Source organism: Pygocentrus nattereri, chromosome 20, assembly GCF_015220715.1.
Source record: "Pygocentrus nattereri isolate fPygNat1 chromosome 20, fPygNat1.pri, whole genome shotgun sequence".
Lineage (NCBI taxonomy): Eukaryota > Metazoa > Chordata > Actinopteri > Characiformes > Serrasalmidae > Pygocentrus > Pygocentrus nattereri.
This window is the reverse complement of record NC_051230.1, coordinates 20157948-20172353: the sequence shown is the minus strand read 5'-3', so window position 1 is coordinate 20172353 and position 14406 is coordinate 20157948. Positions and strand designations below refer to the sequence as shown.

General features: G+C 38.0%; 2 protein-coding genes across 7 annotated transcripts in view; one reads left to right on the top strand and one right to left on the bottom strand.

The window, feature by feature from the left end:
• Positions 1–8168, top strand: part of rufy3 (RUN and FYVE domain containing 3) — a 24763-nt gene extending 16595 nt beyond the window's left edge. For 3 of the 6 annotated variants that reach the window (XM_017695491.2, XM_017695492.2, XM_017695493.2), the window contains 9 exons: positions 40–123; positions 528–695; positions 2903–3000; positions 4741–4860; positions 5446–5569; positions 5704–5780; positions 5889–5913; positions 6516–6587; positions 6976–8168. In XM_017695491.2, coding sequence (XP_017550980.2) covers positions 40–123; positions 528–695; positions 2903–3000; positions 4741–4860; positions 5446–5569; positions 5704–5780; positions 5889–5913; positions 6516–6587; positions 6976–7128 — 921 coding nt within the window. In that variant the 3' untranslated portion in view covers positions 7129–8168. Of the gene's footprint in view, positions 1–39; positions 124–527; positions 696–2902; positions 3001–3435; positions 4537–4740; positions 4861–5445; positions 5570–5703; positions 5781–5888; positions 5914–6515; positions 6588–6975 lie in introns of those variants that run through there. The other 3 variants (XM_037531923.1, XM_037531924.1, XM_037531925.1) reach the window with 2 other exon arrangements.
• On the bottom strand, positions 8151–14406 carry grsf1 (G-rich RNA sequence binding factor 1). The gene is made up of 10 exons (XM_017695494.2): positions 14012–14406; positions 13363–13510; positions 13049–13201; positions 11336–11470; positions 10310–10448; positions 9431–9528; positions 9263–9342; positions 8752–8887; positions 8355–8414; positions 8151–8254 (listed from the first exon to the last, which is right to left on the bottom strand). The coding sequence occupies exons 1-9, from the start codon at positions 14252–14254 to the stop codon at positions 8359–8361; spliced, it is 1188 nt and encodes a 395-aa protein (XP_017550983.1). The 5' UTR covers positions 14255–14406; the 3' UTR covers positions 8151–8254; positions 8355–8358.

Here is a 14406-nt window from a genome sequence, read left to right as displayed (position 1 = left end):
AGCTGCATGACTGAGTGCATTTCTGTTTATTTTTTCAAGGCATCGAGACCAGAAGGAACTGCAGACGGCCAAGTACTTGGGGAGACTCGGAAACAGCTCAAAGAGGAGACCCAGCTCAGACTGGTCAGTTGAGTCTCAAATGAGTGTGTCTGTGCGTTGTTGGGGAAAACTATGTCTTCTTTTATCCAGTTTGTACTTTAATACTTTGGTGAAAAATCGAATTTAAATTTAAAATTACTTAACAACCAGTGTGCCTTGGGGACAGTGTGTGACTCATTCAGTTTGCATGGTGCTAATTAGTGACGTATAAGCTTGCATTATTTGTAAGCTACATTAATCTCATAGCTTTAGTACAAAACTAAAAAACCAAACATGCTTTTGCTGATCAACTGCTGATGATGAGGGGAAATGAGGGGATGAGGGGAAAAGACATTTAAGAAGTTTGCATTTGAGCAGTTGTTAATGGTATTGAAACAGTTGAGAAGACACCTCTGCACTTGCACTAAATAGAATGTGATTATGTGTAGGATGTGGAGAAAGAGCTGGAAGTGCAGATAGGGATGAGACAGGAGATGGAGCTGTCCATGAAGATGCTGGAGAAGGACATCTGTGAGAAACATGACGCGCTGGTGGAGCTCAGACAGCAGCTAGATGATCTGCGCAGACTTAACCATGAGCTCTCCCACAAGTCTCAGGTAATATAAGTTGATTACAGCAATATGTGCATCTGATGGTATGCGTTCACTTGAACGTTTTGTCGGCGCATTCCGTGGCATCGGATCTCTCTGCTCACCATAGTTAGGCTTTTCTTGCTGTTTTTATTAGGGAAATAAAGAAAAAGACAGGAACCGTAGCAGGCATATCTTATTGTTACACCAAAACTTAAAATGACAGTAAAATGTAGACTTATGCTTTTCACAATTTTCTTAATGTATATCAGTTGTCCACAGGAGCCAACAGGTTAGCTCACTTAATCTTACTAGCAAGCTAGCTATGTTAGCAAGTAACCTACGAGCTCTAATCCCACTTCCAAAAAGTTGGGACAGTTGGTTAAATGCACATAAAAACAAAAAGCAGTGATTTTATAAACTTTTACAGGCAATTAATTGAAAACAGCACATGAAAAATATTAAATATCTTTTCTGTGATCAACTTTATTGATTTTTATAAACATTCTAATTCCATATTTTGTGGCAACAAAAAAAGTTGGGACAGGTGCACGTTAAGTTGAAGATGAAAAACCCCCATTTTAAAACTTTACACAAGTAAACAGGTAGGTGATGCTGTCGTCCTTGGGTATAAAAGAAGCATGATAACTGGCACTCGGCAAATAGTCCAACAATTTAAGAACAACATTTTTAAATGCGTGATTACAAGGAATTTAGGGGTTTGCCATCTACAGTCCATAACATTATTAAAAGATTCTAAGAATCCAGGTAAATCTTAAAGGACTAGGCTGAAAACCAGTTATGAATGTCCATGACCCTCCATCCATCCGAATGCACTGCAATAAAAACCAACATGCTTCTGTAATTAATGTAACCATTTGGGCTTGGCAGTACTTCAGAAAACCTTTGTCTGCAGGCATAATTTGTCGCGGCATCTTCAAATACAAGTTTTTTGGGCTTAAACATAATATGACCTAGATGACGTCTTTTTTAGGAACATCCCTGCTTGTTTCAACCATACTCTGCACCAGTGGTTTACAGTAACTAAGTGAATGTAATTTGTTACTGTACTTAAGTATTTCCAATTTGGACGACTTTTTACTTTCACTCTACTACATTTTAAAGTCAAATATCTCACTTTTTACTCCACTACATTTTGAGAAATCTGTCGTTCCTTTTGGTTTTTGTGTGTATAAAAATGTAACGTAAAAAGTAGATAAGAAGCGCAAAGCCAGAGCACCAATCAGGCACAGCGGTCACTTTGTTCTGAGCTTGTTTTGACCTGTTGGTCATACCATCCCAGTGCAAGCACACGGTTTAACGTCAGGGCAGCAGCGTAAAGATTTGGGAGCACATTCGTCACCTAAATGATGGAATTGACACAACTTTGTGTAAATAGACCACAATATAGAAATATATCCAGATATGCAGTTGAGACTGGCCTGTTTCATTTTTTCTGAATTCATACAAACACTTTCATTTTATAGTAAATTAGTTTGGGTTAGTTTATGTTTATGAACAGACACCTACAGATCAACACAGTAAAGGAAACTTATTTGTGATCATGAGTTTAAAGCCAGTTTTTATTCAACTTGTAACTAATTTACAAAGTAATCTTAAACTGAAACTTTGCGTGTTTGTAAAAGTGATTTCAGAGCCAGTGCTATATTGGCCTACCTGTAGTCTCCCGCTGAAAACATGTGAAGCATTTTAAAGTGTAGTATATGGTGATGGAGGCCCCAGGCTGTTGAGCAGCTGACGTGTTATATCAAACAAAGTAAAAAATTCCACTTTCACAACCATAGATTTTGTCTTCAGTTCCCAAAGAATACTAAACCTTTTAAAATGTGAGGGTTTTAAAAACATGCTTGTGCCCCAAACTTCTTTAGAACATGCTGCAGGCATCATGTACAAAAAAATCAATGAAGTTAATTAACTGCAACATCTTGTCTTAGTATTATCTTCAGGTCAAAAAGGTCAAAATCAAGTTGCAAAACATTGCTGTCTTTATCTTTCCTACTGTGCTAACAGTTTACTCGTGCTTGATTGGCTAAGTTCAGTGCGTGACTGGACTCATTTTGATGAAGTAGAAATTTACTGAGCTCTCTATTAAAATTAATAGGATGAGCTAGTGGATACCTATTACCACAATTTATGCCATGCCTGTTAAGATCCATTTCACACCAGAGTGGTGTTTGCTAAATGGGTTCTCTGTGTATGTGCATTATCTACAGAGCTCAGAGGCCAGTGTGAAACAGAAGAATGAAATAATCATTCGCTTGGAAGACAAAACAAATCAGATGGCAGCCACTATCAAACAACTGGAGAACAGGTAATGGCTCACATGCAGCGTTAACGCTGAACTGAAAGCATGAACTGACAAACGTTTCGGACGTATCCATATATCCGCCACCATTGTGAACACTTCTGAATCAGTAAATTTCTCTAGAACATGTCAAATCGCTCTGAATGACCTATTTAAATCTCAGTGACTGAATTATCCAGAATTCCTGATTTCAAATTATTGTTTTAAGGATGCTGCAAAATTAATTCAGCCTCAATACAGATTTTACTGGATGACTAATCTCCTCTTGGCTTTTTTTAAAGTTCTTGATTTATCCTTTACTCTTTCTCTCTGCAAGTGCTACGGTTCTTTCCCAAAATAACTCCTCTCTACTGCCTGTCTCTTGTTATTTTCCTCTGTCTTTTTTTCATTTTGCATCACTTCCACATCTTCCTTTCTCCTCTTCTCCATTACTTTGGCCAGCGAGAAAGATGTGATCAAACAAGCACGAAACTTGAATTCAGCTGCAGGAAAACTTCTGCAAAAGCAACAATAAATCGTTTGCAAACAACAAATAATAGTTTCATCAATACAGATCCTAAATTTGCCTTTGCATATTATAGAAACAACTAGGGTATTTATTTTCTATTGGGTTTAAGATCTGTTGCAATTCCTTTCTCACATGGACTACCATTTTTTTGCCTATACTTTGAATAGCATACTCTTAACCAGCTCTCCTCTCTCTAGTCTCTCCATCTTTGTGTTTTACAAGGTACAAAATGCAGCCTTTTTAGAAAGTGTGAGAAAGGTTCAAGGTCTGCATTTACTTTTGGCTTTTGTGTTGGTTTTGGAAAGCTTTGGGCCAGCAGTTTACATGTAGGCAATGGTAACAAAGCAATGCATATCTCTTGTATCTCTAATGTATCTTTATACTCTTTGGCAGACCAATTGGCAGGATGTTATAATTGACTGTGCAAAGCCTTTGGCCATGGAAAGCATAACTCAGTTTAACATGCAGAAATATATGTAGATCAGAAATGATGCCAGTTAAGCAAAAATAAAAATCCCAACATGTGCAGGATGACATGAAATGAAAGATAATGTTCTTTTGCCAAATTATGCTTCAAAAATCATGCTTTGAGTTTAAAAACATCAATATTGTAAATTTTACCAAGCATCCCAAGTGATTTGGACCTGCATAAGCCCTGACACAAGTTCAAGGCCATCCAATGATGAGTGTGCTTGAATAGACTCCCATTTAAAGAAAATATGCAACTGACTCTAAATCGAAAGGGTATACTCAGGAGGTTTTGGTTGCAGTTTTCTGTTTGGTGAAAGATCATGTGCCTGAATTACATTAAAGCGCAATTTAAACTGAGGTCTGAAATGGCTGCTGAGAAGCGTGAGGTAGTCGATGCCAAATGTGAAAGCCACAGTCTTGTGAAAGCCCAAAAAAATTTTAAGGTTTGGATGGAGGAGGTTATCCTCTAAATTGCAATGGAATGATGAAAAGTGTATGTGGACTTTAACAATAGATGTAAACTGTAGTAGCATAATAAAACAACAAATAAACAAGCACCTGGACTTCCTTGCTTTCTTTGGCATCCATGTAGCTTCTGCATTGGCCATTTTCTATCTTTTCTACTTGAAGACTTTTTTACTATTCAGTTTGGTTTTACTATTTAGTTCTCTGTTTTTTTACTTAGATTTTTTAGCGATTCTCCTCCCTACCATTGCTTTTTAGTTTTCATTTTTTTACCTCATTAAGTTCATCTGGCTAAACTCCAGATCTAAGCAGGCGGAGAAGCAGAGGGACCTGGCTGAGGAGGCTAACAGGCTCTTCAAGCAGGAGTTTGGGGACAAGATTGAGAGTCTGCAGCAACAGGTGGAGCAGTTACAAAAGCAGAGGTATTTAGTATTTATTTGTTTGTTTCATTGACTTTTGATTTGATAATCCTGACCTAATGCTAATTGCACTGATAGTTTATTTTTGAATAAATAGCTTTCAGGACTGAGTGATGCAAAAGGTTGATTTGGCTTTAACTTCATGCAAATCACACACAGCAGCCCAATCAGGCAGAAGCAACTGTCCATTGTCCATCCACAAGGAGGATGTTCTACCTAGTTCATCTGAAGGACACGGACGAAAAGTTAATAACAGCTGTGTCCAGGATCCCCATTTTGTCCAATTTAAAACTTAAAACAAAGACAACAGTAAAAGACATACCATGTAACAGAAAGTCTCTGACATTGGTGGCGTTCCTGGTGAGTTAAAAGACTACTGAATCTCAGCTATAGCTGGCTAAAAATATCTTTTTTCATGAGTTGATAATCTATGTGGTTCAGGTTGGATTTGAAAGGATGTGTCCCCACAGCTCTGAAAACTGATCTGTGGATTTGTGCCACTTCTACACAAGATAAAACTCGTATTTGTTGTGCATGTCTGGATCACAGAATTGAAGATATTGAATAGTGTGTGTATTTTGGGGACAGGACCAGTTTGGAGCAGGAGCTGAGGAAGGAGAAGGAGCGGCGAGGAAGCCAGCATTCTGACGCTATGCTGGGTAGAACACCCCCACAGAGAGACGTGAGGCAGCAAGTTGAGGAGATCAGAAAGGTATCAACTCCTTTTTGCATCTGACATTAATCTTTCACTGATGCTTCTGATCTGCAGATCTCGCTTATTGAGACATGAGACAGTCATTAATGGTGACGTGTTGCTCTTTTAATGAAGCCATGTTTGCCATACAGGAACTGGAAGCAGTCAAAAAAGAAAATGACACACTCCGAAATGTGCTGGAAGAGAAAACAAGTCTGAGCTCAAGTTTGTAAGTTATAGCTTTGCTGTTATTCAGAACAGAGTAATGCATATTTAAAGAGTAAAATCGTCTGAAGCTACCCGAAGGGCAATGAATACTTTATCTTTCTTTTTCTAGGTCACTTTCACATGATGAAGAGCAAGTATGTTGCATTTTTATTTATTAGCACATAAAAGAATCCAAGTGCATCCTTTCATATATATATATATATATATATATATATATATATATATATATATATATGTGTGTGTGTGTGTGTGTGTGTGTGTGTGTGTGTGTGTGTGTGTGTGTGTGTTTGTATATATATATATATATATATATATATATATATATATATATATATTTTGTGTGTATGTATGTATGTGTGTATATATATATAATATGTATGTATGTGTGTATGTATGTGTGTAATAATATATATATATATATATATATATATATATATATATATATATATATATATATATATATATATATATAATGTGTGTGTGTGTGTATATATATATATATATATATATATATATATATATATATATATAAATAAATATAAATAAAAAATACACACACATAGCTGGTGGGGTAAAGTCCCTGCTTGTCTGAAGACATCACCCAGCTTCACATTTTAATACATTTAAAACATGTATATACGTGTAACAAAACACTATCAGTACATAATCAGAAAATCACCATACTGAATGTCCCTGTATGTAGTATGTAGAATTCACACTATTTTCTTGTTAATAGGATCGGTCTCATGAGCCAGAGCCTTCCATCTGCCAAATGTGTGAATGTCCAGAATCTCTAACCAGGAATAAGGTATGAGTTATTTGGATTCAGGGAGGTCCCAAAAATACATTCTATACAGTCACAAATTACTTTAATATACATTTTTTTCTTTACTTGGTCTTTCCCTTTGATATACTCAAACTCCACATTATATACTGCATTGGTCACATTTGTCCTGAAAGGGTTTGATTTTCCTTGTTCATCTGGGTGTTAAATTTCAGACCACCTATTTGCTCCTTGGGCCAACAATACATTTAATTATTAAGCCTTAGTCATACCAGACTGTCGCCTATATTCTTTGCCAGGGCACATTATAGTGTGTGTTTTATTTTACTATTGTAAACTAAAATATTATATACATTTCTCCCTCTAATGCAATGAATGTTTATGTGGATCTCGTCTTGCTCTGCTATTCTAGCGCGAGTGCAAGAACTGCAGAGGAGTGTTCTGTGAAAGCTGTATTGCCAACGAGCTCCCCCTGCCCTCTTCCATCAACCCAGAACATGTGTGCAACACATGCTACTCCACCTTACTGCAGCAGTATGCCTCAGCCCCCTCAACTCCTTCCTGAGTCACCTGGACAATTGATATCAGTAAAGGTTATTAATAACTGGAAGACCCCAGAGTTCAATATCATATTTTGAACCTTTATCCAGCAACTGCTACACAAGTGGCTTTTTTGTGATGCTTGCTGAAAAGGGATAGTTTTAAGGGCTTTATGTGACTTAACTGAGTCTTCTACCTTCCTTAAATTCAGTATCAGTTAGGAGATGAGTGATGTTGTCCACTGAGTGGACTTGTACTACTTGAATTGTGTATTTTTTCTTTTTCTGATTCATATGGTTTTCATTAAGAGATGACTACAACCATTTCCACCAAGACAGTTACTTTCTGGCTGCTGTCCAGGATGAAAGATAATATTTAATACTTCCGCTGATTTTTAAACTGTATTTTAAACAGATTGTGCAATTTGAAAACCTTGCAATTATGCCATTGAGCTGGCACCATGCACTAGGGTTTTAACAGTGTGGAGCTGCCTTACTCACTTACTTGGTGAACATAATCATACCTGACATTTTATTGAGCCAAAGCATTAGAGTTTACATGCCATTTTTTCAGTGCATCACATCTGTTGGTTTCTTTTTATTATAACTTTTTAAAGTAAAAACTTTTTTTGCTGAATCATCTCTCCAGGTTTTATCAAACGGTGGGAGCTAAGACAACAATTATAATGATTTATCATGATGGAAGAATGGAATTTGGTTTGCGAAACTTTAATGTACTTTACTTACTTGGGTATTAGAGCTCCTCAATAAAGATTCACTTTAAATGGATCAGCTAATTTATAGAAACTTCTTGCAGTATGAACAGTTTCCAATGTGAATGTAATACCCACAGTACAAAGTATCAAACAGGTATGTGTTTCATTCGTTACAAGCTTCCATCACTGATCAATTGAGTAATCCATTCCAAATAATCCAACTAATGACTAGTGTGTCTTCTGGAAATGCTTGTTTCATATTGCTTTTATTCTAATGGAAGTCATAAGCAGTTGTGAACATGTCTTTAAAAAAAATAGGACAACATACAAAATAAAAGGAATGTGCTCCATTTGTCAGCAGTTTTAATGGCAATTATTCAACATTTTTATTTATATAAATAGTGCAGATGCTTTGTACATTTTCACAGCAATACACCTGCAAAAAAAAGAAAAACAACTTTTGTGAAGTTATCTGTAAAAACATTTACTGGGCTATGATCAATCTTGCCCAAAAAAAACTGGAAAACTGAGCTCACCTTTTCAGTGCCTCTCCCCATTCGATGCTGAATTCAGGAACAATTCTATATATCTGTCCTCTGGATTAAAAAGAAAAAATGTGATTCAGTTCTCTTGATAAACTGAAGTCCATGTGTGTCCATAAGGGGATGTCAGAAGACTCATGTCTTCATACCACATTTTACTGCTACATGACAAGTAACTTGGTAATAGTTCAGTCAGAAATGTTAACGCAGCTCCACCATTGCTAGCACTGAATGGGATCTAGTTCCCACAAATTAGCAATTTTCAAATGTAATCCCATCTAATGAATACTCAAACTGAGTATTCATTAGATAGGATAAAAGTTTTGTTCCCTTTTAACAATTTAACAAATGTGGTTGTGTAGGTTCATTATACACATGACACACAACTTACGTATACATTCTTTGTCTTTGGACATTGCTGCCACTGCATCTTGGTGTGAAGTGAAGTAAGCCTCGGCCTCACCACTGGGTCGCCCATCAGCGCCGTACTCTATCAGAACCTTCGCCACCCTGAGAGGGGAGAAGAACTGAGACAAACCAAAAATGTTTGCTATATTATTGTAAATGGTGATATTGTAACAATGCCAGAATGCATCAGAATTTAAAGTGGTGCGAAATCTCAGGGCAAACCAACTGGCCCAAAATGACTAGTATGAGTAGACATTTACTATATAGATACACTGATAATTACTATTCATCGTTCAAGTTTCATGCTCAAAACACATGGAATATTAAACATTTAAAACTTCGTTTTGATGACATTTCAATCTGCACTGCTTCAGTTATTGCTGTATACAGAAAATATGTCCAACGTATATTTTACAAGAATTTAAATAATCACTTGAGGGTAAACATTCATAGACTGCATGTATCCAGTTAAAAAGCTTTAAAATAAGTCTTACATTTATTACGTCTCCTACTGTGGCTTGATACGGCAGACCTCGCATGTGTATATAGTGTATAGGTAGAGAGATACTGTTCACTGTAAAAGGGAAGGAAAGGGTTAAAATACAAATATATTCAGTATCAAAACCTTATCTGGATGCGACTATTAAATAACTTCAGCTCACTCCTTTGTGTGCGGAATGTAGTGCCTGAAGCTTCTCTTCTCCCTCTGCCGTACTGGGTCCGAATGTCACTCTTCTTGCTGGGGAATACCTCGATGTACCTGCATGTTCAGGAGAACAACATTTTGAATCTTAAGACTGACATTGGAATATGAAGATATCATCAAATGAGTAATTTCACTGGTCTGTAACTAATCAATAAATTGGTTTTGGATTTGAATTAATGCTGGGTGATGGGCAATGCACTATGCAGTAACTGATGTGTAACAACACTGATACTTCACAGTACCCTTGACAACTAAGAGAGAACTCGATAGGCCTGATTAAATTTGAAATAGCTGGCCAAGCAATATTTATTAATACCATAATGTAATATAGCATGTTCTTTTGCTGTTATTGATTGTTACTGTCAAAATGATAAGATTATTAACAGGACACTAGTAACAGACTAGACTATAGAAAAGTTCTCCTCTGTTTCTGCAGCAAGTTTCTGTGAGAAAATCTGAGCATTTGCTATACAGAGTAAGTGGTTTAATCAGTTGTACATTTATTAAAATACAATCATTTATGGTCATCCACAGCTTTTCATAGCTGAAATTCAAAGCTCCTCGGCTATTTTTCTATTTTCTCATTGTTCTGGCTTTTTATTTACTCACTCTCACATTTTCCACAGGGGAGTTATTAGCGCTCAGTAGCTTCATATGGGTGGCAATGTAATATTCAACTTTGTTTTGTTTTAAAATAACATATATTACCTGCTCAGCCTTACTTTGACTCAACACTGACAGTTTTTGTTCTGTGTTCAAACAGCAGCAGGTGGTGCTGTTTGTGTCATCTCAGTACAGTTGAGTAAATTCACTGAAGGAAGTGTGACGGCCTGACCTGTTTCCAATGACCTCTCTGTCCCTCTGTAGGGCTTGATCTGCTATCTCCTGGGTGGCAAACTGCACAAATGCATCGCCTGAACTTCGGCCTCGATTATCCAAGACCAACGTGACCCCATTTATCACAATGTCCAGTCCTGAAAACATTAGTAAATGTAAGGCCAGGCATACACTGTGATTTAGAAATCTTGTTCTTTGGTGACAATGTTTGAATCGCCCATCGCGTACAGCCAAAGCCTACAATTTATAGGCTTAAACTGCATGAAACACTCCATCCGACTGACATGACGTGACACGGGTGCTCACTCCACATGTGAGTCCTGAGCAAAAAACATTGGCTGAATCTCGAATGAATCCCTGCTCCCTACATAATGCATTAAAATAGTGGCTCCTACATCCAAACAATTCATCATATATCTAATAGTCATTTGGGATTCAGCCATGTGTGCACTGGACAAACAGTGCACTATTTTGGTGTACAAGCGTGAACTTACATAGTGCACTATATAGGAGGGAAGGGGACATTTGAGATTCACCCATTAATGAAGCACGCTACAACAGCTTAGCTAATTTTTACTACACTGTGCACTAAAACCAAAAACCAGGCGGTGTACAGACAGTATTACAAAGACATCTGCATAGTTGGAAAATATGGATTTTGGTACTGAGATTATTGACCTTTTTGCCTCCATTTCTGTGTGTTCACCTGAGTATGAGTAGTGCTGTGATTGTGTGGTTTTAGGTGTGACTTTCAAGAAATCGGTTCATGCGACATGTCAGAAGTCCATCCAATTGTCCAACTGCTTAATCAGAGCTGGTTTGGGCAGTTAATTGGACACTGCGTCCCTTCACACTCTGCATGGCAAATAACAGCCAATGAAGCTGAAATTTGGCCTGATCATGAAATTCAATCAGCTCCAACCAAAACAGGCTAAAAATGAGCTAAAATCGCACAGTGTATGTCTGGCTGAATCATATAATGAGAATAGTTGGTTTGAAGAGATTGGCTCTGTGAAGTTCTCACCTGAAAAGAACTGAATAATATCCTTTTCTGTGCAGTTGAACGGAAGACCTCGGAGGCGAACCACTCCGTCTGTACCGGGACTTTCATCTGTTCCCCTTATAATAGCCTCTGCATCGCTGTTTGTTACCTCATACACTGCAACCAAGAATATCAGGCCATAATTTTAAAAGGATTAAAAGCAATAAATCTTATTCACACATCTATCAAGACATGCTTGGTGTGTGAAGTTTGGTTTTGCCCTGGAGCTATAATGCAAATGTAGCTAACAAGTAACAACCCACTACTTAGCATTGTGCAAACTGCATGCCTAAATCATCACACGTTTACCTCAAACCATAATAAGTTGGTATGTGTTTTTCTGACACTGCGTGGCATATTGTTTTTCATAAAAATGACAATATTTAGCCCTGCGATGGACTGGCGACCTGTCCAGGGTGTATCCTGCCTTCTGCCCGATGACAGCTGGGATAGGCTCCAGCACCCCCCCGCGACCCATAAGGAGAAGCCGCTTAGAAAATGGATGGATGGATGACAATATTTAGCTATGCTATAGCTCAAACCAAGAGATGAAAGTACATTAGCTTCATAGCTCCTTGGCAAAACCAAAGAAGCAAACCTCAGACTCTAAACGTGTCTTGGCGGGTCCTGGACTGCTCCAGTCCTGCACATTTTTGGTCTTTTTCCTGAACGAACACTCCCACTTCAACTCAGAAGGGATTGTTAACCAGCGTTTTACATGAATCTGGTGTAATGCCAGCAGGAAAACAAACAGAATGGAAACCCATGTGCAGTGCAGGACCAGGACGACTGCTCTAACAAACTGTAAAGAGGCACAAAATACATCAATGTAGTAAAAACATCTTAGGAGAGTATTTTGTACATGATTCTAAAGAGAAAATCCACCCTGTGCATGCATGACTGCTTTTGTGTAAAAGTGATGCAGCATCGTCAGAAAAGCAGAACACTTGCACTTTTTACGGCCTAGTTTTCGGTTTCAGAGACATTCAGATGCCAGGAGAGTATTTTCACACATTATTCAGAAATTAAGGAGCTGTTTACTATTAATGCTGAGAATGTCACCTCCCATGTATCAGGATTTTTACTGCATCCCAGTAAAATACTGTTTAAGGGCTGCATGTGTGGATCACGCAAAGCCCCAACAAAACCAGTGAATAAATGCTAATCTTGGGTTTTGAGTGTGAAAGAAGCTTAGACCACTGACTGAATATCTACATATTTGATTCATGGACATGAACTGTATATGTAAAAATAGTTACACTGACATCTTTATTTATAGAGCACAGTGATATGCTAAATTTGAATAACCCCAGCCAAATTATGTTTTATAAAGGAAACAGTTCACATTCTCTACAGACAAACTTAAATTTGGCATTTTCTGCTCATTTTAGTATACAACTTCTATTTACTTTAAAATATGGGAAAAAATATGAAATGTTTTTTTGCCCAGCCACACTTTTATGTTTTTCCCCATTATGTTAAATGTGACAACTAGATGGTAATTCTGCATTAAATGTGTAGAAGTTGCTCTCTTTAATGGATATGTTTACTTATTTTCACTTTTCATGACTGTACATGTAACAAGTCAAACTTGTTTGACTTTACAAAAGAAGCTTTACAATGAAAAGTGATACTGGATATTCTTCTTGGATTTTGCAAATAAATAGATAAATAAATAAATAACATTAGATGCACCTTCTATATAGCGGGGCCCAAGGTACTGCCTATGCATCTCCAAGGCTTTACTGATGTCCTTCTCATGCTCCAGCTCGATGAACGCTTCTCCGTTCGGCTTTCCGTTTTTGTGCATTAGATGGATTCCGTTCACACCACCACGAATCTGACACTCTAGATGAACAGGATCTTATTACTGTGACAGTCTTTATAAAGAAATCTATACAATTAATCCTTAAATAAAAGCCAACTCAAAACTGTGAAACTAATGGAGAATTATGGCATATGAGGCATTTCAGCTTGGCTGACAGTCATTAGAGAAGCTTCAAACGTACCAGAGAAAAACTTCACCAGGTCCTCGGCACTACATGACCACGGCAGACCTTTGACACGGATGATGAAGACTTCTTTTAAGTCAGTCTCCTGAGTGGGAGTGGGAGTGTACTCAGGAAGAGGTGGGTACTCATCTTCTTTGTATGGTGCCTAAGACAAAGGAATAAATATGCTAAGGTGTTGAGGCAGAAAGATGATTTTCAGGTAAGATTTCTGCTTCAGTTTCAGCCTAAATATCACTGCTCCCTTCAAAAAGAGACATGAGGAGCAGCTTAAAACCATCTTCCAGTAAAAGCTTTGTCAGTTCAAGTAATGATTAAGGTAGATGTAAAAGTAGCACAATAAAAAACAACTTGAGTAAACAGGTTGGTGTCAAACACTCTGCAGGTACTGAGCTGCTCACAGAGCCAGCAGATCCTATTAGCAAAGACCTTTTAGAACCAACTGGATGAACCCACTTCTTTCTAGCAGTAACCATTACAATCATTAGATTCTGATTGGTAAAATGTTTAATGGAAACCTTCTGTCCAGTTCCCATTTGGAGTCCATCTAGGTTTAATCTCAGGGTCTGTTTTCAGGCCTGGACCCACTTAGTTAGGCTTTAGCATCTTAGCATCCGGCCAACCAACACCGCGATTAGCTGAAACTCACCTCTGAGCTCAGAGCTCTCCGGTGTGATGTCCAGGTGAAAGAGGCCTGAAACCTGAGCGCAGGGTCCGCTGACCAAGAGTGCGTTTCTCTCCAGGCTGTGAACTTGACAGAGCTCGATCCCAAACACACAGCCCTGCCGGTGTTGCTCTGCTGGGGCAGCGCGTCCTTAAAGCATGGAGTCCGTCTCCTTCCCCAGCAGCGCAACACAGACCAGACAGGCGCTGTCCTCCCATAGGCAGCCATTAAGAGCTGTTACAATGGACCTTTACAGAGAGAGATAAACACAATAAAAGAGAAACTGATGAACAGATTTGCTTCTAAACACTCACGTTGACCTAATGTGACAGAGGACAGCGTGAAGCACGATCCGTGAAGCTGTTTACGGTGAAAATGGC